The sequence below is a fragment of the Varanus komodoensis genome, unplaced genomic scaffold, assembly GCF_004798865.1.
Source record: "Varanus komodoensis strain SLA01 unplaced genomic scaffold, ASM479886v1 scaffold5, whole genome shotgun sequence".
Lineage (NCBI taxonomy): Eukaryota > Metazoa > Chordata > Lepidosauria > Squamata > Varanidae > Varanus > Varanus komodoensis.
In genome coordinates this window covers 330,483-358,459 of record NW_025336087.1, presented here as the reverse complement: position 1 = coordinate 358,459, position 27,977 = coordinate 330,483, and the positions used below count along the sequence as shown (strand labels likewise).

Genomic DNA, 27,977 nt, shown 5'->3' with positions numbered 1-27,977 from the left:
ACGATAGCATTATGTACAAACCAACCCATTATGCTGGTGTTTACTTAGCATAATTGTATACTGCATGAAAATCAAACAGAGTGAAATTGTAGTGGTGAAGGTTTGTACTTGGGCATCAAATAACCATGCCACCCAATCCAGAGCCTTCTAAGGCCTCAAAGAACATGATGTGAATGCATTTTTCATGTAAATTAACACATTTAACATTCTGATAGATAAAATTTATAAGTTAATTGCACTTCCCAAAATGAAATCTGTGAAATCCCAAACTCCAGCCATTCAGTAAATTGTTCCAGCTCTCCATTCCAAATGGAATTTATCTTTTTTGTAGACTGCTGGGTAATCTTTCTCAGAACTCCTACATGAATCAAAGAATTCATGATAACTACTTCTCCTCCCCCTGCACACACACTTTCTTTCTCTCTGCTCAAATTCTTCCTCAAAGTCAATCTTTTTTCTTCTGCAATGCCTTTAGCTTAATCCTTCAGTCTTCATCCCCATACCTAGCACTTTCAAAATGTTCGAACCACTTGACTTCATAAGATAGAACATTGTTATTTTCCCTGTGTAGCTGACATGGTCTGCCTCAGTTACTCCATCCCCAGGCCTCCATCTTTATGGTGCAAAGGAGGCATCCTATGAAGCAGGGGTCCATCTTGTCAGAAGGCTGGAACATCATTACAAAAGTAGTACTTTCATGTCTAGGACAAGTGGGATGATAAACAAGGAATTCTACCACATACGGAACACTTCCAGAAAGACCGAGTATCTGAGACCATAACATGCTAAAGTGACTGTAGGACCTGGCTGTTTTTATTTGTGTTCTCTGTGCATCACACATAAGGACTCTGTACCAGCACAGAGCCTGTTGTTAGGAAGATTCTATAGCTGCACATTTATTTGGGTGGGGGACCCTCCCCTTCTTGTTCCAGGCATAGATGGGAGAGGCTCTTGCCAATTCCCTCAGTTGCTTTTCAGCCATCATTGTGCCTAGACTGGGAAGCACTTCTCTACAAACTTAAGGATTTCACAGTCCTTATTATCTGCATCTCTATCTTTCTTTCTTCCCTTCTCTACATACACAGCTGCTTACGTCCTCTTCATTCTCTGCACAAAACTCCTTTTCACTCTTTGACTAGCATTACAATTTTTTTTTTCCTCTTCCTCGTGTCCTCTGTCAAAACCTCACTTCTTGTCCCATGTTTGGCCTTTCCTGTCTATTACAGTGGCTTCAAAGGCACCCTTTAAAATGTGCATCCACTGTGGGAATTTCTCCTCATGGACAGGCAATCTCTCTACCTCTTCTGCTTGGGTGAGGAATATGTCATCAGTTCCTGCCCTCACTGCCACACCTTCACTGAGTAGGACCAGAAAAATAGGGCAGAACGACTAAGGGACAAACTCTGGAGCAGGACCCTACAGGCCACTGACTCCACCAAGCAAGCAGGGCATGATTGGCCATTCACTTTGGCTGTGGCAACACCACATAAGACCGCACTGAGAGCAAAAGTTCCAACTGAGCCCAGCCCAGCAATATCCAGATGCTCGCTGGAAGACTGCGTGGGCAGCAAAATGGCCGAATGTGCAAAAAAGATGTCTGCTGCAGCCAAGAAGCAGCACAAGTGCCTTGCTGAGCCCCTCCCAATCCTCAGCCCTGAGAAATTCACCAGACTAAAAGCAGCTGGAGCCCTTGGTACCAACAGAAGAACCAGTCCTGGCAACATTGATATCCAAGGGGGAGATAAGGGATAGCCCTCCCAGATCACCAGCCTAACCACCATCCAAGGCATTGACATCACAGCAATCCACACACGCCTCCCAAGACTGACTCCACCAGCTCTGGAAACACAAGGGCAGTGAGACATACCACTTCCCACTGCTGGAATGGGACTGGGCTGACGACTGGTTGTCAGCCCCACATTGGTCTCGAAGGGACTCCCAAGCATCTCGTAGGGATGATCATGATTCTGGGTACTGAGAAGATGCTCAGGCTGCACAGCAGAGCAAGCAAACACCAGGATGCTGACTGTCCTCACTTCTCCAGCATGATGCTCCATCCACTGATGCCTCTACAAGGACCCAATACTGGCTAGAGCCACCCAGTTGCAATCTGCAATGCCACCAGTACTGAGATCCTTGTGAATGAAGCTGCCCTCTCCAGCACTGGCCCCTGAGGACTACATAGCAGACTTTGACTTATCAGTATGGCTGGCCCCATCTACCTCCTTGCCTGGTGCCACTGTTGCCATACCAGACCTGGTGTCCCAGCAGAGGAGATGAGCAGGTTTTCTGAACATGTCCTCAGGATCGTACACTCCCTTGGACTCAAGATGGACTCATGACAGAGTAATGGACCCTGTCTTTGACAATCCATATCAAGGGCTTGGTACGGCTGACAATACCATTTCTGTCCACACTGCTTCAGACAATTCAGCAGTCATGGAATACTCCCTCAGAAGCACACTCCTAGCCAAAGAGACTTGAGAGTATGTACTAGGTGATACAGAGGGACATCCCATTCCTTCCAGTACCCAAGGCCCAACTTGGTTATCAAGTTGGTGCAAGGCTGATTGCAACAGGAGTGTCCAGTGCCAGTTGACCAGGAGGGCTGCCATCTGGATGGTTTGGCAAAGTGGGTCTGTGTGGCTTCAGCACTTGGTCTCTGAGTGCTGAAGCCATGAGGCTACCATGACCTGATACCAGCTGTTTTTATGGGAGAAGATCAGAGCAAAACTGTCCACTATATATCGGCGGGTCTTAAAAATGCTCATATTCATTCTTTGTTAGCTTTGACTCTGCCTTCTTTCTTCTGTTTTGCTATTTCTTTCAGTGTTGAAATTGGGTTAAGTCTCTGTCCATGGCAGTCTCCTATCTTTTGCTTCTGTTCCTGGACAACATATTCCCCAAAAGTAATGCTGCTTCTTGGTACCTTGTAATATTAAAAGCTACTTCAAATAGCTGCAAGTCTTCTGGAAATCTTGTAGACATTATTTGACCATTTAATTTATCTGTCTCTTTCTTTCTAGGTTTCACCAAACCTCACACCAATGAAGCAAATTTCAACCTGAGAAGTAGACTGGATTTAGTATCTTCCATACTTCCAGTAAAGGGGAATCAAATGTCTGTTTTGCAATTACACATTTTAAAGAGGTTTTTGTAAGTAGTTTCTTTGGTAGTTAGCGCCAGGCTGACTATGTATCTATAACTCCATAAATGTTTGTTTGCACACAACAGTACTGTTTCCAAAACTAAACTCAATTTTGTACCTAGATATTTTTAGCTATCATATTGCAGGGTTGATAGGTTTGTCAATACACAGTGGCAAGAGGCATTGGCCCAGTGTGATGGTTGTATCTCAGTTTGTAAAATTGAGATTTGTATGCATGCAACTCTTCCTCAGGAGCTGTGATCAAACCAGGAAGACTAAACAGTTTCTACTTTGTCCGAGCCCTGAAACCATGGCTACCAGCCTGAGAACAATCTAGGACCTTAAATCGGCTCAAACCCATCTGAACAAGGCCAGTGCCTTCTAGATGTGATCTTAATGCTGTCAGTTTGGACAGAAGCCACTTCCTCATGCCAACCATGCCAGCTTGCAAGTGCCTGTACATCAACTGCAATTATGCACACACAGAAAGGCATCAGACAACATGTTGGCCTAAACTATGTGAATGATCATAACTTTGGATATTTGGGTGTTCTAAGTCCAGAAACCAAGGAAAGGTGCTTGCCTTTGAGATTTCCAATGGTGAAGGGATGGTGTTTCTGCGCTCGGCGTGACACGTTCCTCTTCAGAGAAGCAGCATCAAAAGCACTTATTTGTTGACAGTACAAATTATAGACAAAATGTCTATGTATGAAAACTTGAGCATGGAGATTTGCTTAAATTGCCTACATTATTTGCAAAAAATTTGGGTTTCCCAGGCATAAGATTTTGATATTTGATTTGCTGAAATATACATAGCCCTGGGTTGCATATGAAAAGTGCGTTGTTCAGCTTTGGGATGGGGAAAACTTTGTTGCAATGGAAATTTATTGTCATAACAATATCGTGGTGGCTTTTTTTTCAGACCTTTTAATAGAAATATATACACAAGTGCACATGCACATCTCATGTGTGGAATTCTGCCTTTCTGTTGTTAACAATGAATCATTCGCACAAATGTCTAATGACTCCAATGGGAGCAAGGCAGGGTCTGTTTTTTTTTTTTAACTGCAATTGTTATACCATTTATGCATTGTATAAAAGTTAAACCATCTGAAGTTAGAATTAAAACAGTGCCAGATAACAACTGTCTATCTTTCTTGGCCTGGGCAGTCCCAAGAGTTTGTACCTTTTCCCCACTCCAAAGCTTCTTGAAATATGAGATTAATAAGACAGAAATCAGTTAGGGATGATCAGACATTTTTGCATTAGGAAAAAATCAAGTACTTGAAGAAAGCCATATGTTGTAATTGATGGCTGATCTTGGATTGTCTAGTTTAAGAATCAGGGTGGATAACTTGTTTCAAATCCCTGTTCAGCCAGTTCAGCTTATTGGGTGGCCTTGGGGAGAAACAGTCTCAGCTTACGCTACCTCCCAGGTTTGGGATGCCATTCTTGAGCATCTCAGAGCAGTGTTGGACTGCAGGTGCTACTGTTCTGTTCCAAACCTTTGAACTTGCCTTCTGTTGCATTACATGCGTGCGGTTGGGCGTCTTTGAGAGGGAGTTGTCCTGTGTCCTTGCCTCCTTCTGATAAGCCAGATCTTGCCTCCTTATTAGTGCTGGCAAAGTAAAACAGAACAAGCCTGGAGCACTTTGTTCACGATTCTGCTTTGTCCATGTAGCGTTCCTGGAAAAACTCTTTTGAGCCTGATGCTGAAACTAATGCTACTTGAAGCCCTTTATGTGAGTTCAAAACTCAGGCCTCAGTCCATTCTATCTCCATTTGCCAATGCTGTTACCAGAGGCCATCACAGTTTGCAGCCAATAATGTGTTGGGCTTCCAGCTGACTGGATCCAGACTTGGAGCCTACCCAATGGAATCAACAGAACTCAAATTACTCACAATTGACACGCCATGCTAATTTTCGAGGGTCCTCTCTAAGCACTACTAAGTCTGTATCCAAGCCAGCATTACTATTTTCTGGAGAAGTAACCAATTGGTATGCTATGTCCGTAGGAGGTTTAAAACCGAGGGTAGGTATTGGCATTGATTCATCAGTGCTGAATAAGGGGCACTGCATGCCCTCTGTGCCATTGGATTATGTGACAGTGCAAACAAAGTGACTGGTATTCTCAGTCGGCGATACCCAGCTCTGTGTGCATTTGAATGTGTGTGGGGCAGCAACCCCTTACTACCCCCTTCCTCCATTTGTGGGTTGGACTTCTACATCCCTGAAATAAGTAAATTAGGGAGCAGCTATGAAAGGCCATTGAAAGATGAGAACTAGAATTTTTCACTTCTCCTGCATGGCATGTTAAGGTCTGGATACTAGCAAAGGACTAGTGGATGTCATTGTCCACTTGGATGGAAAAGCATTTCATGACAAGAACAGTTGCTGTTTGCTGCTTCTTAGTTTGGAAAATGTTGCCATTGGTGCTGGACACATGACAGATACTAAAGAAACTGCACATTGCAGTGAAAAATGGAGTTCCCATCATATTAGAACAGGTTTCCCCAATGTGGTGTCTTCCAGATGCTTTGAACTACAGTTCCCAGCGTTCCTGTGTATTGGCCATGCTGGCTGGAGCTGATGAGAGTTGAAGCCCCAAAGCATCAGGGAAATATTAGATTGGAGAAGGCTGTGTTAGAGCAATGGGCAGCAGTCACCCCATGAGATTGATGCATAGAATTGATGCACAGTAGCTTCAAGACAAAAAAAAAGGAAGTGTTTCTTTGCATACACACATATTATATAAATAAGGCATAGCTAACTTATGGACTTTGCTGGCAGCGTGGTGGTGATGGCTGTTGGCAGAGATGGATTTAAAAGGGGAATAGACAGATGAGGGGAGGCCTACAGGCAGCAGTTAGCTAGGACAGCTATATACAGCTGCCACTTGAGTGGATTGAATACCAGCTTCTGGAGATGACAGCAGTTGCAGGTTCCCCCAGCATGGTGGCCTTCAGAAATCTCATTCCTCAAAGGGACTATTGGCTGTGCTGGCTGGGAATGATAGGAGTTATTGGCCAAACACACCTAGATAGGCTGCCAAGTTGGGAAAGGGTTTGGTTGTGGGCTTCTCAAATGCTCCCAGTTAAACCGTGTTGAGGAACAGGACGCTGGGCAAGATAGACCTTTTGTCTAATCCAGCAGGGCTTTCTTACATGTTTACAAAACAAACAAAACACCAGTTTCTGTTCAATATCAGGCAATGTGTGCAGAGTAACAGGAATGATGCTCTCCCCTCTCCCCTTCAGTTTATAGTTTGCTTGCTTTCATGTTGTATGTCGTCATGCTTTTGGTTCTGTTCATTGACAAACCAACTGGCAAAATATAAACAGCTGAGGGAGCTACTGAATGTACTGTAAACTGTGTGTCCAGGTATCTTTTATATGTACTTGCAAACAGTCAATAAATCAAATTGCAAAAATAGTGCACTGCTGCCAGTCTTTTTTAAGGAAAATGTGACTTGTCAGAAACAGAGGTGTCCTTTATGACATCTTTTGGAATAGGACTGTAGCTTGGGGGGTGGGTTGAACACATGCTCTGAGTGCAGAAGGTCCCAGCTTCAATCCCAGAAAGGGCTAGAATCATAGAATAGTAGAGTTGGAAGGGACCATCAGGTCCCATCCTCTGCTCAGTGCAGGACTCCAAGTCAAACCATCCCTCTCCAATGGCTGTCCAGTTGCATCTGAATACCTCTAGTGTGGGAGAGCGTACAATCTCCCTTGGTAAACAGAAGTTCTTCCTGATGTTCAGCCAGAACTTGGCTTGCTCTAACTTGAGCCTGTTATTCTGTGTCCCACACTCTGGGATGGTTGAGATCCTAGCCACCTCCTTTCTGACAGCCTTTGAGGTACTTGAAGAGTAAGTGCTGCTAGGAAGGTATCCTGCCTTGGAAACCTGCGGCCAGCCAGTTTCAAACATGGATCATGCGAGAGCTGAGCCCTGTATCTCTACACACCCTCCCTCTTGTGGAAGATACTTCACAAGAATTTAAAAATGTGGGGTTGGAAGAGAGTATGCAGACTGGCTGTTCGTTTTTTCTAACCTTTGGAACAGTGACTAGAGAGAGATGTTTAAAATCTGGAGTTCTCCCACATTTTTGACCATTCTATTTCAGTTTAATAGAAATTAAACCAATGATAAGTAGCATTTTGGAGCAATTCTCATGGCTTGCTTTGGGGGTTTTGTTCTTGCATCATATAGGAGGTGGCTGAGCAATGTGCCCATATGCTGTTTTTTTTAATTTTTTAAACTTTAATTTTTTAAAAAAAATTAAGTGATTGGTTTTTAAACATGGTCTTCCTCATTGCTAGCTCTTCTATTTACAGTGAAAACCTGGTTGTATACAGCCAAATCATAGCTGCCATTTTCCAAGATGGCCAGGTAGGATTGTCCAAGCTAGAATTATCTGTGAATTTCATCTTGTTTCAAATTATTTCTGGGCCCACTGCCTCTTGGAAGTTAATGTTCAAGGACTTTGTTGCATGGGGGAGGGGGTGCTGTTTAAGGAATAAAACCAAAGCTCTCTGGGACATGTGGAACTAGTATTACCAGGCTAGGATCTGAGTATTAATACTTTATTCCTATTTTGAGTAGCTGGTGTCTGCTTTAGAACATTAACACTCCATCTGTGAATAAGTGTTTCCTTAATAATATCTTTCAAAGTAATTTTCCATAAGGCCTCTAATATAAATTAATTGTCAACCTGTTCTTCTTTACCCATTACTTTGCCAGCAATTTTTAAAAATAGATTAATCATAATGGACTTTTTCTTTCTGCTGGTGATAGTTAAGACTGCAATCTGGAACTAATTTACATTCATATAAAGAACTCAGATCAATGACCTCTATTACCCTAATGATAAAATACCAGAAGAGGTTTCTAGTGTTCTTTGAATGTTCCCCCTGCCCTGCCATTTAGGAAGGTGCTCTGTCATTGACGTATCATCAGCCATCTCTTACAGAAGAATTGCACGTTTTGTTATGGGGTTATGGCTGGAACTGCTTCTTCTCTTTCTCTCTTGAATTCCTGTGTTCTCAGTAAGGTGAACAGACTATCAGTCAAAATAATAATAGTCATAGTGAGTTGGATCCATACTTAAGGTAGGATGGAGATATATACTGGATCAGCTATGCTATCCGAGGTGAACTGCACACTCCTTTATGGTAGCTTCCAGTGGCCTGAAAGATCACAGAGAGGAGATCCTGCTGGGTGGGGCAAACTGTAGTAGAAATGTGGGGGAGCAAAGGATCCCCCAGATCAGCAGTCTTCCTAGCAAAGCAGATCTTGCATCTGACCCTTAAGTTGTACTTAGAGTTAGACCTACTTCAGTCGATGAGACTTAAGCTGACCATGACAAACTTAAATCCCATTGATTTGAAGAAGTATTCTAAGTATTATTTGATTTTATTTCTATACTGGCCAATCACCAAAGTTGTCTGAGTAGTTTACAGCTTTACAGTTTTCTTACATGAAATTTGAATAGGTCCCTTACAATAGATACATATGAAAAAGATTCCTCTATATTGTTGGCATAAAGCAAAATAAACTACTGTCTATAAACATAGTTCTGCATTGGCTTCAACAAAGGCAGACCAAATATTCATGTATTCATTAATGGGTAAGGTAAAAGGTAAAGATTTCCCCTTGACATTTAAGTCCAGTTATGCCTGACTCTGGGGGACGGTGCTCATCTCTGTTTCCTAGCTGTCCGCAGACAGTCTCCATGGTCATGTAGCCAGCATGACTAAACACCGAAGTGCATGGAATACTGTTACCTGCCCACCGAAGTGGTACCCTTTTATCTACTTGCATTTGCATGCTTTCAAACCGCAAGGTTGGCAGGAGCTGGGACAGAGCAACAGGAACTCACCCCCTTGTGCAGATTCGAACCGGCGACCTTCTGATCAACCAGTCCAGCAGCACAGCAGTTTAAACCACTGCGCCACCTGCATTCATGGGTGGGATACATTTAAAGACCACACAACCAAAAGTTGGAAACAACATTAAGTCCTCAATTCATTGTGTAACTTGAGGCAGCTGTTGGTCCTTCCAGTACTGTGCTGTTAGTCTTTGAGCTGTCCAAAGGGCAGGTTGAATTATATGCGGCCCTGAACACATACTGAGTAGCAAATCTTAATTTTTTAAAACTTCCAGATGTGGAGCTACCACTGAAATTAGCATTGCCATATCCAGTGTGCCCTGTAACATCCCCTAATAGGGTATAGGGTGAAGTCAGCCGCAATTTTGTGCATTCCCCTCCACTCTTGTTTCAGATCACTGGTGGCTGCTTTCATGGAAGACAGTTCGTCAGAGGCATGAATTGTTATCCTGAGCTACATGTATGGGGTTGGGACTGCAAACAGTGAGGTCGGAGAGAAATGAAATGCAGGAAGTATGAACAGTGATTATTAGGTTGTTAATTGTGACCACTTGGTCAGTTGTTGGTGCCAATGACCAACGTTGGGATACCTGAGTTAGAACTGACAACAGTTTTGTAAATAGCATTTGTCGTAATCAAATCTCCTGCTTTGATCTGAAAAGCACGAATGGAGAATGCTTGGTGTGCCTTACCCATGAATACATGGCCTTGGAAGTCAAGCCAAGGAGGAAAAATGCAGCACTCTTGCCACCTATCTTGTTTAATTTTCTCTCTCATAAAAGTTCCCTTGTGTCCACTGAACATTCAATTATTCCTCTTCTCCTTTCACACATACCGAAATATGCATTCAAATGGGTTTGCCTGTTTGCTACTCAGATCAACTTTGTATTTTTATCCACTCTTTCGTACATGTTTGGCTCGAGTGTATTCCAAGAAGTATTGTGTTTGAATCAGATTAAAATTTAATGTGTTTCTTGATAGATGTATATTGCAAAGAATGTGGTATTCCATATAGGGTGCACAGCTTGTCAGATTGTCTCCTCGTATCAAATTTCTGGAATACAAGAATTCAATCCAAGCAGCTATAATTGAGAGAGCATAAGGTTGCCAGGAATAGCAGCTGCTGGACTTATCCATTGACAGACATCTTGCTGATGAATTATTTCATCTTTGCTGTACTTGCTTTGGTGTATTTTAACCCAATAGACTGTCATGCCTAATGACCATATTCTTGTAGCTTAATTCAGACAGAGCTTTGGAGGGTGTAACATTCTCTAGAGCTTCTTTTACTTTTGCTATAATACTCTAGGAAAGACATCTCACAAATAGATGGAGAATCTCAATTAGAAATCATGGATTTTCTTTTTCATGTTATTTTATTAGAATACGCCGTATCCCATCTTTTAACTCAATGAATTTCCAAGGCAGCTTCTACAAATATATGACCAAAGTATACACTGACAATTGTCCTGGTCTGCCTTTTCTAGGAAGTGCCATTTCTGGAGCTCTAAGTCAAAGCTGTATACAAAAGCACGCCTAGCCACTTGAAAAAGTCCTAGTGGCTTTGCTATCTTGCCAATCAGACATTTGCACTGAGATATTGCATGATGATGTCTTGATCTGTGTCAAGATTGCAACCTGAAATGGCATCAAGGTACAGGGTCTTTGCACCAGATCCTATCCACCTCATCTTATTTTGCCCAAAAGATGGTATTTTATATAACATTCCTGGTGAAAGCATATATCAAAACAAAAGTCCTTGAGAGGAAAGTACGTCTATGATGATTAAATAAACCCTTGCAATATAAACTTACCACGTAATGTTATGCACCACAAGAACTATTTTGCCAGGACTGAATGTCATTAACGTCTAGAAGAAGAGTTCACAAATACCTTTCAGAGAACTGTTGGCATTTTCAATAAAATAAAATCCATCATCATCAACTGAAAATCACAATTTTGAATCTTTGATCAATTCTTTACAAGACATATTCATGTGAAGAACTTTATTCTCTGCACAACAATATGACTCATGATCGTTCATACTTTAAGCCTTTGCTGCTATGTAGCAATGCATTTGGACTAGGCCCATCCTGATAATTTTGGCCAAAAGCTCCACTAGTCCCTCATAGCCAGCATGAAAAGAACCATTCTGGGTGCTTCTCCAAGGCTGGAGGAGCATCCCTGGAGAAGAGGTGAAGGAGGAATTCCAGGAGATGGAGAAAGCGGGAGACCAGCAGTGTTGCTCCCCCCACCCCCTGTCTGAAGCCAAAATCATCCAGATGACTGGCAGAGCAGAAGAAGCAGGGAAGGAGTGGTTACTTTGTCCATCTGGTAGAAGATGTCCATATGGCTGAATAGAAAACCTTATACATGAACGTGTTCCATTGGGAACCAGAAGCGTCGCTAGAGTTACAATTTGTGACTCTGTTGGATGAACCAGAGTTCAGAATTAAATAAATCAGTATTAAATAAACCAAATATCTGACCTTGTGTGAGGGAGGTGAGGAATATACTGTGTCTTTTTTCCTCGTTGTTATGACTATCTTCAACCTATGGTCTACTTTTGTTGCAACACAAGTGCACAAAATTGCATCTGTGCCTTGTTATGCTGAGGCTTTGCTCACAGGAATCTATGATCTGGGCCCACAGGGATTTGATGCGCAGTCTGTCTCTCTTTAACCGAGGCAGTCCCCATACTTTCTAGCACAGGTCCCTGCTAAAGCACTGATCCTATTTTGACCACATGCCTACCTTTAGCATGGAGTCTAAGTTGTGAGGCTGGACAAAGCACAGTCAGGTGGGCCATGGAGGCCTTATCTGGCAGCACTGGTACCACTGCATGGCTGTGAGGCCTATTTTCTCGCAATTCCTCAGAGTGATGCTATGTCAGGGGGATTGTGGGAATTAAAATGGCAGCTAGACTTAGCTATCTGCTTCTTCTCAGTTCAATGGGCTAGAAGGATTTCCCAGAGCCAGAACTATATTTCTGTGTTAAGCCAGACAGAGAGTATTCTTGTGATAAGAATGAATATAACACACTTTTTAAAAGGACTGTTGTGCTAAATGCCCAGGACTAACAAGAGGAGCCTCTACTGGAAACTGAAAGCAGCTGAATGTACTTCAGTGGAGGCCTTCCTTACTTTTTAAAATTAAATTTATTAATTTTGCTATTTGGTTTATGGAAACATACAGGCATGTAAAGTGGTCCTGAAGGTTCTGCCACCAAATTGCCCAACAATGGCCCATTGTTGAGGACCCTGACCACAGGGGACCCTGCCCCATTTTAATCATGTCAAGGGAGCAATGCCCCAACTGCTCTACTATTTGGGTGGATTGTACCTGCCATCCAAAGGAAAGGAGCCATAGATCTAGTGGATCTTAACAGGCTGGTGACTCCTAGGTCAGTGCAGCTCCTTGTCCATTACAGCCCTTATTTTAAGCTTTATAGGATCTCTCCATGGTGCTGAACTTCATCCCCCAACATCGGTTTACCACCATGGAGCATCACAGATTGCTCCGACGCCACTGATGTGGAGTCACCCACCCCTCCTTCTATTGCCATTCTCTGATCCCAGCACCCCTTTCTCCTGTCGTGGCATTTGTAGTCACATCAGTCTCTTGATCTGCAGGAAAATAAAGGCATTCATCTCAGCAGAATGTGTCTTATGAATGCCTTGCCATTTACACCTACCGCCCAGTAAGACATTAACTGATGTAAGAATCGCATCCCCTTGGCATTCTCTGACCCAATTAAACCTCTCCTTATGATGCCACTGGTGTGCAGATGTGAACAGCATGTTATCTAAGTCCTTGATCCTATTAAGCTGCAATTCTTAAGGTGGCAACAACTGTTACATCAGCCCATACAGTGACAGTCGCTGGCAATTGTCTTCTACCTCAAACTGTGACCAGACACAGACCCAAGAAGTTTAGTGATGTTCTGATCCTTACACTACTGTAACAATCCCATGGGCATCTGTCTGGCCACCATGGAAACAGAATGCTGGACTGGATCAACTTGTATCTGCTTATCCATAGGCAATCTTTCTAATGACGTTCTGTAACACTAATGATGTTTTCTAATGACATTCTCTTCACTACATGAGGCTTTAAATGCACCACTATTTGAGGCTTCTGCCTCCAGATTCTTTGAGAAATTAAGGCTGCCTCCTTGATATGTGTTTCCTCTGACCCCCAGATTTTCTTTTCTCTTCTTTATTCTGTTTCATCACTGAAACACAAGGTACTACTGTGGGTCTGCAGAACTGTAAAAATGCAGGCACTTCTTATTCTGGTTCATTCTGCCCCTTCCAAGTATTGCTGCTAATATTAATATTAAGGAAGATGAATAAATTAATTTCTATGTCACCAAATAGCCAAAGCTATCCAGGTAACTCACAACAATTCTATTAATAATGATTGCTCGATACATAAGCAAGGCCATGCTGGATCTGGTCAAAGTTTTGTCTCTCCCAGCAATTTATTTCCTACTGTGGCTGACCAGATGCCTTTGGAAAACCCACATCTCTCTCAACAGGCTTTTTTGGCAGTCTTCTCCAACCTAGCACCCATCCAGAAGTGTTGGATTACAATGTTCAGCAGACAGATAGATAGATTTAAGACCTAAATAAAAATGACAGTGTCAAGTCCACTGTCCTGCCAGAAGGAAAATCCAGGCACCATATCATTGATCTAACCAAAGCTGGGGAGTGCCTGGAAAGCATAGGAGAAACCCTAGAGGAGGTTGGTGTCATCTAAAGCACCAGCAAACTCCTACAAGTGAATTATCATGAGCACACAATAAATATTTCATGTAGAGAAGCCCTTTGAATATAAGTTTGCCTGCAATACTTGGCCCAAATCCCAAATGATGGCTTAAAAGTAAATCCCACCAAACATGGACCTGGAACATGGTGTATTGCATAGTTTGTGCGAAGGCTTGCTTCAGTTTTGTGATCAGATTGCTGCTTCCTAGGAAACAGGAGAAGTTCAACAACATATTACATAAAGTTTTTCAGAATGTCAAACCATGTCTTCTGATGAATTGCAAGAACATATACAGCTATCTCAATCATAACTTTTGAGAATTTAAGGGTGGAAAAAACCCAGACTTTTCACCATTTTTTTAAAGAAGGAAAAGGAAAGAATGATTGAAAATATAGCCAAGTGTCTCTGACATTATGTGTCAGTGCAAAATAAATTTAGTAATAACCTGTCAAATGATGTTCCAACTGCACAGCAAGTGCTCTGGCTCTATCATGATAGCAAATGGACACAACACATGGGTTTCTTGATTGGCAGCAAGTTTATGCAATCTTCCCAAGGCATTGGCAAGAAAAGAAAATTTGTAAAGATCCATTTAAGTCAAAGAATTACCAAAGCCACACTGTCTGGATTTTCAAAGGAAAACAAAGAGCTCAAATCACGTCCTTTTCTACCTCCGTGTTTGATTATACAGCATGAAATGGGTTGCATCAGACAGGCCAAGAAGAAAATGATTTTGGGTTTCAATTGTTAATAACAGGTTTTTGCCCCTGCATTGGACTTAAGGACTCTGGGGATCCCAAAGAAAAGATATGCAAGATCCAGGTTTGCTTACAAGGAGATCTAGTGTTCTGTTGAGTAACTTACAATGCACTCAGTAACAGCAGCAATCAATCAGCAAGACTCCCATCAGCTGGAATGGGCAGACAGCAGAGCCTGCTGGTCCAAGAAGTCTGGACAAAAATGAGTTGGGCTACATGCCCACGTTGTATGCCCTCCGCCATTAAAGGACAGCACCTATTGACACTGGGGTGAGACTTGCGGTTCCATGGATCACAACTACATCAGCGTTAGGGTTACATCATGCCTGACTCTGCTGAGTGGCAACTTGCTTTTTTGCACCATAAGATAGTATTGTTGCTCAATTGATTGGCAAGGCCATGCTCTGGTGAATGAACAAGGCTGCGCTGTGGTTGATGGGAGCATGAGTAGCCTGTCCCACAATCTAATCAACTCAGCCTAGGCCTGCAGTGCAAGTTGTTAGCCAGCCTGGTAAGCCAGCATCTGCTCATTGTTCCAGTACATGATACCGTGTGTCTGTCCTTTGTATGTCTTCCCTGCCAAGAGCCCCTGAAATAGCACAACCTACCAAGAAGCCTAAAAGAACAGGGGAAGCAAAAGATAGAAGACACACAGGTCACTTCTATTTAAACGAGTCAGCAGTGAAACCATAGCCATGTCCACTTAAGAATAAATCCTATGGATGCTGATGAGGCTTAGTGGTTGGGTTCAAACAGAACAACAAACCATAGTGTGGTATGGTTGTCTGAACCCAGGTAGGGACTTACTGCATGGAATGTTTGGGTTTTGTGTAGCCATGGAGAGAAACAACAGTCTGTTGAATTGCTTCCATGCTTTACCATGGCTTGTTTGATTGTGTGAATGCTGAAACATGGTTTCCTTGCTACCATAGAGTCCTGTGGAAAGAGAGACCACTCCTCACCGCAGCCTCCACTGTTCAGATCTGCATAGCAACTAATGCATCAGCGCCAGAAGCACTCTTAATGGCTGCTGTTGTGATTTCCCATCTCATGCAGCCATGAGCAGACAAAAACAAAACATTGAAGTCTGCCATCCAGTTGTTCAAATGACGAATATAAGCATGGTGCTACATGAACTTTTCTGCTACAGGCAACGGGTGGCCCACCCCCTCCTCCCTCTGCTGCCAGGTTTCTGGAACTTGCAACAGCAGAAGATGTGGTGGTTTGCTACAGAATTCAGTGGCAAATCACTACAGTAGAATAAAATTAAGAAATGTAAGCTGATACTAGTTGAATTCTTCCATTTTGCCCATCTGAAGTAGTTTGCTGATGAAATTCAGTTGCAAATGGCAGGTGTTTCGCTACATTTAACAGTGAGATGGTAGCAGGAATAGAAGCAGAGTGAGCAACTTTATGGCATGCATGAGGGGCAGTTGCCCACTCTTGATTCAACCCATTATGTCACTTCCAGCCTTTCCCAACCTGGTGTTCTCCAGATGTTCTGAACTGCGATTCCTATCATTCCTGGCACTGGCTGCACTGGCTGGGGTGTTAAGAGTTGTACTCAAAAATTCTGGAAGGTGCCAGACTTCCTATTGTGACTGGAAGTTCCCCAAGTCCTTGAATATTGTTTTTTCCTAGCAATCTTTCCTGCTGGAAATCTCTTTTATTGGCATTGCCTGAAATGCACCCAAGATTTCTGGTGTGCACAACAAAGCATGCATTCTTTTTCTGAAAGTCTTTCTTAGAAGTGTTCCCAGCATTGGTGAAAACACTGCTGGGCTACACTGATGTCAAAGTGCTTTCTCCACTCCAGCTATACCACAATGCCCCAGTCTTGGGCCTCTTTGTACAGGAGGAATGTTTGGGTTAAGAACTGGTTCTTAGAGAGTGGTTCAGCCTTGAAGTAACTATCAGGGAAGGTATACACACAAGCCTAAAAATAAACTTGGCATGATGCCAGTCCACATGGTACTTAATGGATTGAAATGTAGCTGCCTAAGGGACTACACTACCTCTACAGACTGTTCAAAAATAATCATGCACTTCAGGATAATCTAGCTGGTGTATAGATTTTTAGCTGCTGGGGATCCAGTGTTTTTGGCTGCAGAATTTCCACGGAGAATTTCTTTGCTAGAAAAGCTTTTCAGCTAATGCTTTCCTCTTTGAAGCACAATCATGGAACATTATATCAGCATTCAAAACCTTCAAGGATATAAGGACCAAACAACACATGGGGTTGGGGTGGGGGGAGAGGCAGGGATATAGAGTGGCCAGGTATTCTCTTTTACAGAAGACAGTCCTCAGTTTGAATGTCCACCAGAAGGTCTTCTCTGCTTGAAGGAGTGCTCCACCTGAGGGCTTTTCAGTAGTGAACAAGACCACCTCACGTCAAACTTTAAACCAATTCCTTTTCCAAAAAGGACAGGGAGTGTCACTTTCAGGCTTGAAGCCGCTACCCAGAAGCCCCCTCTCCAGAAGTTCTGTCCCAGATGCACAGATCAACTGATAGGGAGCATATGACCTTTGTACAAATGCATCATGTCCCCATAGGTCCAGAGGAAGAGCTTTTACAGTTCTGCCATAGAGTGGTCCCTTTTAACTCCCCCTTGGATGGGCCCAGTGGGGACAATATGAACCATCTTGAAACTTGTTCCATCATGATACGTTTTAGAAGTTTTACAGTCCTGGAGGGGTGATTTCCATCCTTTCTCCAATTCCCACACAACTACCCCTCTGAGAAGGACAGGAGAACCTGGAGAAATGTTGCCCGTGGGGTTGCAAAGAGTCGGGCACAACTTTGCAACTGAACAACAACAACAACTCTTAGAATGTAAGACAAGAGCTTTATCTGCAATTGAACAGCTCAGCAGCTCACGTTTACAGATATCAGCCATGCCAACACATCTGTCTGAAGTCATAGAAGCAAGAAGGCATGGCTGGATCTGACCATCCTGCTCTGGTCTGTTTGGCCATGTGTCTGGTAGTCTGTCCAAATCTTTGGAAGAGGTCATCTTTTTCTTGGCACTTTGACATGTGGCACTGGTGTTTCCTTCCATTTTTTCTCATACAAGAATACATACACTTGAACTAACTTGGCTGTCTTTTCTGAGGGCATTATATTACCAATGGCTATGCACAAAACACTTCTGGAGCACTGAACACTTGAAACCTTTTAGATTGTTCTTGCAAGTGAACGATGTCTTTGATCATTTTCACTGGATTAAATTAAGTCTGGGTCTCCAGTCTAAAGAGTGTTTTTCCTAATTCCAACTATTTAGCCTCTCTTGTTGTAGCTCAGCTCCCATCTTGCTAAGCTGCATCTCACATTGCTATGTTTCTAATATGTCTAAATGGGCAGTACCCTGTAGTGGATTTAGGCTCACTATCTTCCGCCTGAGACTGTTGAATGTGACCCAAGATGGAATCACCTTTTCCTTAACATTGTTAAACTTGTCCTAGCTGCCAGCCATAAAAGATTTCAGAGCAAGGAAGACAGGATCAGGCACACCAATGGATTGCTGTGTGATCGCTGATCACACTGAAATCCTTTGCATCATTTCTTATGCAATGATTTTGTTGGCATCTGTAGGCCCATTCCATGGATTGGAAGCATTTCTTCCTAATGTTGACTGAACTTGTGAAAGGAATGATTTTTGGTTGGCCCTCTTGAAAAACAGCAACTTGTGATACAGGGTGCATTTTCTTACCATTGAGTGTTTCCTTTAACGTGCCTATACTGTTAGCTAAAAAATGGACAAAATCATTTGGACAAGAATTGTCAGGTACAACAGCACCATATTCACAAAATCCTTCCAGTGTTTTCTCAGCATGGCTTGTGTCTGTTACGTTTCATATGGCTTGTCTTATGGTGAACATCACCCTGAGAAACACTACTTCAAGTTGCAGGACACCCATTTATTAGCTGTTTTGATAAAGTTGCTTGATGCAGATTGGGCTTCGGAGAGGGTGAATTGAACCTTGTTCTGATTGGGGTTGCACTCCCTCTTAGGGACAAGGTCCTCATCCTGGGAGTGCTCCTCGACCCAGAGCTTTCACTGGAAGCTCAGGTGACAACAGCGTTGAGGAGCACTTTCCTCCAGCTTCGGCTGATTCATCAGCTGCGCCCCTACCTGGAGTACGACTGCCTCGCGACAGTGACACATGCACCGGTGACTTCCCGTCTTGACTTCTGTAATGCGCTTTACGTGGGGCTACCCTTGAAGACGGTCTGGATACTTCAATTGGTTCAAAATAGAGCTGCCAGGTTGCTGACGGGGACTGGGCATTATGTTCACATGACTCCAGTTCTCCGTCAGCTTCACTGGCTTCCCATTGAAGTCCGGGCCCAATTCAAGGTGTTGGTGATGACCTATAAAGCCCTAAATGTCTTGGGTCCTGGTTACCTGAAGGAGCGCTTACATCCATATATGCCCAGCTGCCCCTTGAGATCCGCGGGAGAGGCCCTTCTCCGGGAACCCTCCGTGAAAGAAATTAGGAGGGTAGGTACTCGGAGGAGGGCTTTCTCTGCGGTGGCGCCCAATCTATGGAATGCGCTCCCCAGAGAGGTCCACCTGGCGCCGCCGTCATTTGATTTTCGGCGCTAGGCGAAGACCTTTTTATTTAAGCGGCATTTTAACTGTTAATATTATTGGATTTTATCTGGCCAGGGCAGCTTATTTTATACTGTATTTTTGTATTTTTAATTTAATGTTTATATTTTTTAATTTAAGATTATAATTATTTTAATTTATTGTTGTAAGCCGCCCCGAGGCTTCAGCGAATGGGGCGGCATAAAAATGTTTTAATAAATAAATAAATAAATAAATAAATGTTCAAAACCCCATGCTGGTATGTTGGGGTGCCTACCTCTTCCCCTTAGACTGTACAATAGACATTGCAGCCACATTTATTTTCATCCTTTTAAGCCGGTTTTGCTTGCTATTTCAGCAGGTCCTGGACCTACATGTCATTTAGCATTATGTGCTCAAACAAAGCATGCACTGGTACAGGCAATTATGGCAATTAGGAAACAGGTTGCTGAAAATCTCACATTCATTTGTATTCCAAAAACCAGCATTTACATCTTAGGCTTCATAACAATGCTCATCATGAAGCAACATGGTATAGATTTTGAGCTTTCTAGGCTCCAGCACTTTAAATGGCTCCTGAGCATTTTTAGTGGATGTTTAGGCTTAAATAATTTTCAATCCATCACACATTGCTGAATGCTACTTTTTCTGTTCAGACCAACCAAGTGTGTTAGGTAACTGTCTGGCTATTGCCAGCAAGGCTGCACCTGTGGGAATCCTGTCAACCATAAGGGCTAAGGCAGAGCTTGCTATCCAGGTAATTTACATCTATCAAGGGGCTTCTTTCTGTTGAGTTTGCTATTAGGGGCAGAACCTGTTTTCCTCCTTTTTGTGCCACCGCATGGAGTCCTCACAACTGTAACAATCGGGATGCAATTTCCCAAGTTTTGCACCTTTTGTCATTGGGCTGGAGCATTTGGGATGTGTGCATGATTCAGTGGGTCTATAAGTCATTGGCTGATGCACTCAAGGCCATGTAGAGGCCCACTCCCAGCTACCTGCTTCCCCAAAGAGAATGCTGGAGATGTTCAAAAAGAAACTGGGCAACCATCTGGGTGGGGTGGTGTAACTTGGTGTTCTGCCACAGCAAGGGGGTGCACTCGATGGCCTTCATGGCCCCTTCCAACTCTATTAGTCTATGATTCTATGAGACCCTTGGCCATTCTTAGCAATGCCTTCAGAGAAAATGGAGGGACAAACTTCCATACACATTCAAACATTTTGAATGAATTATGGAGAAGTACCACATGAAACATCCAAATGCAAAACAATTTCATTAAAATTAGTTTCCACAAATCAAAATGGTGTTGAAGACCTGCAAACCCTTTTAATCAACAGCCTTCATTCTTTAGCTGATGCCTTCCAAACGGTTGTTTTGGTGATGCAGCCCAAATTTGCTCATGGTAAAACCAACAGTTCTTATTGAATTTTAATAAATGTTTTATATAATTTTAACTGTGCATGCCTTGCAGCACTTAACTAAGTAAATAGCACATATAGTGTGTTTGGTAGCACCTGAAAAAAGGCCTTTTACTGGGCACAGTAAAAAGACAGATACAATAAAATACAATATATTGAAAATAAAATGCAGTATACAAAATTTAAAACTGCTTAAACATCTAAAACAATTACAATACAAACTAGACCTGTTAAAGCAGCTGATATATGCCAAATTTCAAGAGAAATGACTCTTGGAGAAGCTTACTGTCCAAAGCTGCCCTGGAACAAAGTATATTTGTCCATAACTTGCCATGTGTTGCTGGGGCATAATGGAGTCCACCAAGACAGCACTTTTGAGAGGCATCTCCTGGAGCAGATTGAGTTGTTTCCCTCTTTGATATCCTCCCCCTGGCAAGCAAAGATGGCTTTATTCTAGCAGAACTTCAACTCATAAGTAGGTCTGGTACTATTTTTAATAATACTTTAATGTTTTTGTATTTTTAATTACTAAAGCTAATGACAAATAAAACCATTGAAATTACTAGTTTTAAGTGCACTTATAAGCTGTCTTGAGCACCTTAGTTAAATAAAAATGCCTGTGTGATGGCAAGCCAGTATTATCAGCACACAACAGTAAGCAAAGAGGCCATGCTAGGTCTCTTGCCAGCTTCAACTCCCACCTGTTCTGAATTCAGCCACTTCCAAAAATATTTCATCCCAATTTTTTTGAAATATCCAGTAAAATCCAGACATTTTATACCCATTGCAGGTTGAGCAGCTCCAGATGTGCTCCAAGAAGTTTGGGGCAGAGCCCCTCCCCGCACAAGCTAAGGCTATCATCCCTATGCCCATGTACTTGCCCATAATCCCACTGAACTGAATGGGACTTCCTTCTGAGTGAACATGCCTAAGAACTTACTCAAGTGTTAGCCGTCACTAAATTCTATTGAAAGTGCTGGAACAAGCTAACTGGCAGGAATGCAGATGCTTTTTCTGGAATATGCAATCCCAGCTTACACATAATTACTTAGACGCAAGTGAGAGTTATTTCCAAGTAGGCTTACATAGGATTGGAGCCTTGGTCATCACTCACTTGAATGGGATTGAGGCCAGGGTTTCTTAATCAAACTAACTGCCCTGATGATAAACATTGATTATTCCTGATTGGTTACCAAGTTATATTGACCCTAGAGGGGCCCCTGCCTTTCCTCCTGACATAAGAGAATAGAGCATCTCTAACAGTATTATCGGGACTGCAGGTGGTGCAGTGGTTTAAACCGCTGTGCGGCTGGGCTGGTAGATTGAAAGGCCGCTGGTTCGAATCTGCACAACGGGGTGAGTTCCTGTTGCTCCGTCCCAGCTCCTGCCAACCTTGCAGTTCGAAAGCATGCAAAAGCAAGTAGATAAAAAGGTACCACTTTGGTGGGCAGGTAACAGCGTTCCATGCACCTAGGTGTTTAGTCATGCCGGCCACATGACCACGGAGACTGTCTGTGGACAAACGCTGGCTCCCTCGGCCAGGAAACGAAGATGAGCACCAGCCCCTAGAGTCAGGCATGACTGGACTTCATGTCAAGGGGAAACCTTTACCTTCACCACAGTATTATCAATCATGTCTTGATGGCAACGTCCAAATCTGCAGCCTTTTATTCAAAAAAAAAAAAAAAAAAAAGCAGCTAGGGATAGCAGAGTGTTGTCTTTGCACTCACTTGTCAGATAACAATTTCCACGCAGAAGCCTCCAAACCTTTTCATGTTCAGCCATTCATCTTCTCCTGCTTTTGCACTGGGAACTGTCCTTGTCCACCAAGTTTCCAGCACAATTTTCACTCAACAGCTGAAGATCAGTTTTTGGCAAAGGAGAGCTTTATCTAGGTCTCCTTGTGCTTCTGATTTCTTTTTTTCTTTTTTAAATGAAGCAGACACTCAGCTAGTAGCAGACTTTCTAATTTTCACCCATTTGGCCTCCTGAAACACTTTAAAGGACAACCAGGCTAAAAAAAAACCTATGAAATCCAACATTCTGTTTCTGACAGCAGTCTATGTGGCTGGAGACAAACCATTGTTTATGTGAGAAAGTTGAAAGTAGTTTGAGGGAAGCATTACTTTCTGTGTTGTGCTCATTTGTTTCTTGCAGTCCAACAGGTTCTCCAAATTTTCAAAACAAAATCCTTCCAAATCTGTTTACCACAGGGACAAAGGGGCGGAGTATGCTGCTCAGCCAGGCTCCTGCACCTCTGCTACTGTGTCCTGCTTTCCAAGTTCAAGTTTGAACCCCGCAACCATTCAGCTAATGCTGGTGGCCCAACAGATTCTCCTTAGAGTAGCTACCAGTTTTGACTTTCATTTTTATGAGGGAAAAACACTGATATTCTTAGAAATCACCTGATTAGTGTGCATGAAATCAGACAATGGAAAGATAAAAATGTCTTATTTAGAATATGCTGTAAGCCTTTTATGAAATGATAGTTTTCATCCTTTTCCAATCTTAAGCCAGTTATGGCTGTGAGCATAACTATGATCAAGGTTCCATTTAGATGCCAGGAAGTACTTCCTGACATTTAGGACCCCGAGGGTGTGGAACGGGAGGTGGTTGAGGCCCCAACGGTGAGGGTGTTGAAAGACAGGCTGGACATGCACGTGGTGGGCATGTTGTGAGTGGAGCCAGCTGGAGCCAGGGGTCAGACTAGTTGGCCCAAGAGGCCCCTTCTTTGCTGTGTTTCTATGTTTCATACTGAAATGCTTGTGCAGGTAACATCTCTAGGAAATAGGGCACCATGGAAATTCTTTGCTGCGGATGAATTTCTTTTCTGACCATGGAGTGCCATGTCCTTTTCATGCTTCCAGTTCTGGCCTAGATCTTTCCTCAGCTGCCATCTATAACTGCCTTCTAAAATGGCTAGCTGTTTACCCAAGGCCAACAGTACTTGGAGGGCCAGCCTCAGAAGGCAGCGCTTGGGAAATATTTTTCAGCCCTATGGCTTCTCAGCACAGAGTTCCGCAGGGGTCACTTTTGTCATCCATCTCCATAGCACTGCTGGGAGCGTCATCCAGCATTTCAGAGCATGTTGCCCTCAGTTTGCTGATGACATGCAACTCTGCTTCTCCTGTTCATCTACATCAGATTATACTAAATGATCACGACACTCAACAACTGGATGAGAGCTCATAAGGAGAGCTGATGTGGTGTAGTGATTAAGAGCACTGATCAACAGTGTAATCCTGTATAGGTCTACTCACAGCTTTTATTTATTTATTTATTTTTAATTAAATGTTTTAATATAATTAAGCAAAACAATAGAATTAACACAATGACAATTGTGACTAATTGTCATAATTGTTATTGTGTTAATTGTATTTTAGTTATAAAAATAAATTAAAAATGCAGAGAAAAAATTAAAAACGAACAAGAAACAGGAAAGAAAATGAAAAAAAAAAAAACCCCAATGGTGACCAATCATCACTGATCAAACAACACCTCAACATCAGTGCTACTTCCACCAGGACTAACAACTCAAATTACTTAATGTAAGATCATTTATTCATTCAGGTTGCCCCACTTCCCTTCCACAACTGCACTGAATAGGTCTACTCAAAGTAACCCCCAGATTTATGGAGTATAGAATTGCATCCTAAGTGTGACAGACCAAGGAATTAGCACCCAGCAAAAGTTGGGGGTTCATGGTGGTTTGGGTGAACACACTTTAAGGCCAGTGTTAGATTGGGACTTGGGAGATCCAGGTTCCAGTCCCTATTTGACATGAAGCTCCCTGAGTGATAACTCTTAGCCTAGTATACCTCACAAGGTTGTTGTGAGGATAGATTAGAGAGAAGGATTATGTAAGCCTCCTTGAGTTCCTTTTAAAAGAATAAATGCATGGGATCATTACTCATTTACAGTATGTTCAGGCTTTTCTTTCTTTCTGGCACTCCCCAGAGGGAGGGAAGTTCTTTCCCTTCTGGTTCCAAACAAATATATTAGTCACTGTGTTTATGGGATGTGTCATGCCATCTCCCAGATTAGAGAAAAGTTTATTGTGTTATTGCATATCATATGTTTCTATTTTCTCTATTTGCAGCAATAACAAGATTTGCATACACAGTCTGAATCATATTTTCTCCTCACTATGCTTAAGGGCAAAAAGAGAGCTGTGAGGGGAGTACTCTGAAGCCAATTTTGGAGTAAGAAAGAGAAAGAGGCAGAGACGAGTTAGGAGTAAGCCAAAGGAGTGAGTAAAGGGAGTGGGCAGGATATGCAAGTTATGCCTTTTCATTCCCACACCTTGATTAGTGCAAAAACTTAATATGGAAATGAAAAAGGTAGGCAATTTACTTCCTTTTTGGAAAGATACTCTAGATTTGAGGAGCCCCACTTTGGAATTAGCATTGCTCACAGGGAAATGGTTTTATATGTTGGGACCCCCCACACCCATTATATTGTGCACTGTCTGGGAAGTTGTTCCAGAATCACAAAGAACCACTTTTTCTGGACTAGAATGCTCCAGACTGGGATGGGGCTGAATCCGTGTGTCCCCAAGGTGGTGGGTGGTGTGGATGGAAAACCTGCCCAAAGAGACCAAAGCAGCTTGCTAAGAAGAAAGCCAGGTGAACCACCCTGAGTTCCTAGTGCTAGCAAAGAGTAGCACGGGCTAAGAAGAAGCAGATCCAGTGAGAAATCCTAAGTAGAACGCAAAAGACAGAAGCTAACCAGGTAGGGCTGTGTTTGGCCCGCTAACACAGGCCAGTGACAGGTAAGCCAGGTCGTGGGAGGCCATTCAGCACCCTGGACAGCTTCTTTGCTGTTGCTTGTAGGGAGCAGAAGACAAGGGCTGGGTTCTGATGATGGTGGGGTGAAAGAAGCCACGGTGACTTCTTTCACCTGGCCTCTGTAGCAAGCTGGTCACACAACCAGTCATTTCCCTAATCACCCTTATGGTACATGGTTATCCATGTCTGTGGAAGTTGTCAAGAAGCTGAGTGGGGGGCTCCAAAGCCACTGTAGAACCCATGTCTGAAGCTTTGAGATGGGTTTGAAGCCATCTTACCAGGTATGAATGGCACAGGAAGCTGTGTGCCGCAAGGATACTTAGAGAAATCAGGTGCCACTCAATAATCCCTCATTTTTCCATCCTCCAGGAACACTTGATAAACAGAGGGGTTTTTATGTTTTGGGTTTTTGCAACTTTACTCTAACTGTCCCTTGCTATATCCAGGCTCTCACTGTCTCCTCTCCATGATTGCATTGGTGCCAAGATTCTCCAGTTTTTGTTGGAGGATCCTGTGCTTGAAGTATGTCTTTTGCACATGTATCAAATGCCTTTCTCTCACTTCTGAACACGCGTACACTCACACACACCCAAATGGGAAGACGTGCATAGGATTGGGCTGACAGGACAGCCAAGCCGGTGGCATGGACTGGGGTGCTCAGATTATTAACCCTGCAATGGAAAGCAAGCCAAGCAATGGCAGCAGAGGAGGGGAATGAGGTACCGGGACATCTACTCCACTTACTCTGACTTTCTACTCTTGAGGAGACCAGCTGATTCTCAGGTACACTTGTCTGGAGCATTCGGCCTTGTGAGCGGCTGAGGCGATCGTGTCTGGCCCTAGGCATGGAAGAACTGATGTTAGTGCTTTTGAGCACGCTCCAGGCTAGGCTGCAAAGCCACTGCTTGGTATGTCAGCCGTGTTCTGTCCCTTCCCCTGCCCCTTTTAACCTGTGCTAACAGGACAGGGTGGACACAAGGGCTTTTCAGTGACTGGTAGTATTTTGTGCAATTGTTGTACTCTTGGCTTGTGCCTACTGTATAAACTGGTATATAACATGACCCTTAAACAGAATTAGCAAGACAAAAATCAGGGGGTCATCTTATACACCAGGTAAAAAAGTACCTTCATATTACATTCATCATTTTTAAAGGATAGAAAATAAAGACAATTGTATTTACAGTCTTGTTTCTATTAATCACCTATTAAAAACTTACTGGTACCAGAGGAGCTCCATCCTGCATTGCATTGTTGTCCATGTGGGCCTCCTCCCTCTTGGCCACCTCCCCACACCCAGCCCCTGGTGGACTGCTGCCACCCTCCGTATCGGAGAGGGAATGTGACTATTGGCTAGGATATGGTAATATGATGTCGTGAGAGTCTAGAAGTTTCTGGCTGAACATATACCCATATAGACTGGCATATAAGAACCCCTTGAAACTGAAAATAATAAAGCAAAAATTGGAGGTCATTTTATACACTCGACATATGACAAGCACCAGAAAAACAGCCCAAAATAATGACTTTGTCTTATATACAAGATGCCTTATACACTGCTATATATGTTAGTTTTATTCCTGTTGGTTCCAGGGCAATTTGTCTCTTTTAATGGTATGCCCAGACAGCTTATAATACTGGCTGCTGGCATGTATATTCTTTGTTAAAATACAGGTGTCATTTATTTATCTTTGTTCAATATACTTCTGAATTTTGCATTTATTGAGTTGATGTTTAAGTTATGAGCCTAACTTACGATAATAAGTTGTCTGTAGCATTTTTATTCTTCCTTTCTAGGGATGAGGACAGTGGTTGAGAGAGAGGAACTAGCAGAGCCATGGCTTCACCACCCATCCCTCCTCCTCCTTTTCTCAGAACCTGGCTTACTTGAACTCTTGGCTGGAAATGTTGGGGAGGCTGTCCCAGGATACATTTGAATCTCCTCTCCTGTTGCAAGAGTGACAGGGAATTGCTTCGATCCAGTTGCTTGAACTTCTGTCTGAGAAGGGTCAGGAATGTTTTTCCCTTGGAAGTGGTCATGCCCTTTCGGTTCCCTGCACCTTGAACCACAGAAGCTGCAATGTGGGAAGCCAAGTTGTGCGTATCTCTAGGATACAATTCTTGAATTTGTGGAATTACTTATGAAGTGTATACCCACATGACACCAGCTACAAGATGTTTGAAGAGGTAAACTTTTCCTCTGAGATTTGCTGCAAAAAAAGAGAGTCTCACTGATTTATAGTTTCCTGGTTCATTAGCATGTGAGTTTGCAGGATCAGGGTCTCAATGACTTCCTTTTCTTGAGGCTGGGAAACCGAGTCACAGCAAAGTTTTTCACAACAGTTGAGAGGGGCCAAAGGAGAAATCCCTATTCAGATTTCCCCGTTTGAAGTTGTAGGTCTTGGAGAGAGAAATCCTCTGGATCCCAAGGCTCCTTGGACACAGTTTAGGGGCCATAGGATTGTGCTGTAAAACTCATAATACATTGACCTCATTTCAGTCAATTGGGTGACATATCTAAGTTGACATCATTCACTATTTCAATACCTGTGGAATTTGGACAAAATAAAAAGCACCTTATAGCAACATGGGTTTCAATCTGGGACAAATTCTTTTCT

At 42.9% G+C, this 27,977-nt stretch overlaps 1 protein-coding gene across 2 annotated transcripts in view; it reads left to right on the top strand.

Moving 5' to 3' along the window:
- The window catches only part of OXCT1 (3-oxoacid CoA-transferase 1), a 58,676-nt gene extending 52,095 nt beyond the window's left edge, over positions 1–6,581 (top strand). For both annotated transcript variants that reach the window (XM_044445809.1, XM_044445810.1), the window contains one exon: positions 3,027–6,581. In XM_044445809.1, the coding sequence (XP_044301744.1) occupies positions 3,027–3,068 (42 nt within the window). In that variant the 3' untranslated portion in view covers positions 3,069–6,581. The remainder of the gene's footprint in view (positions 1–3,026) is intronic.
- The last annotated feature ends 21,396 nt before the right edge of the window (positions 6,582–27,977 follow it).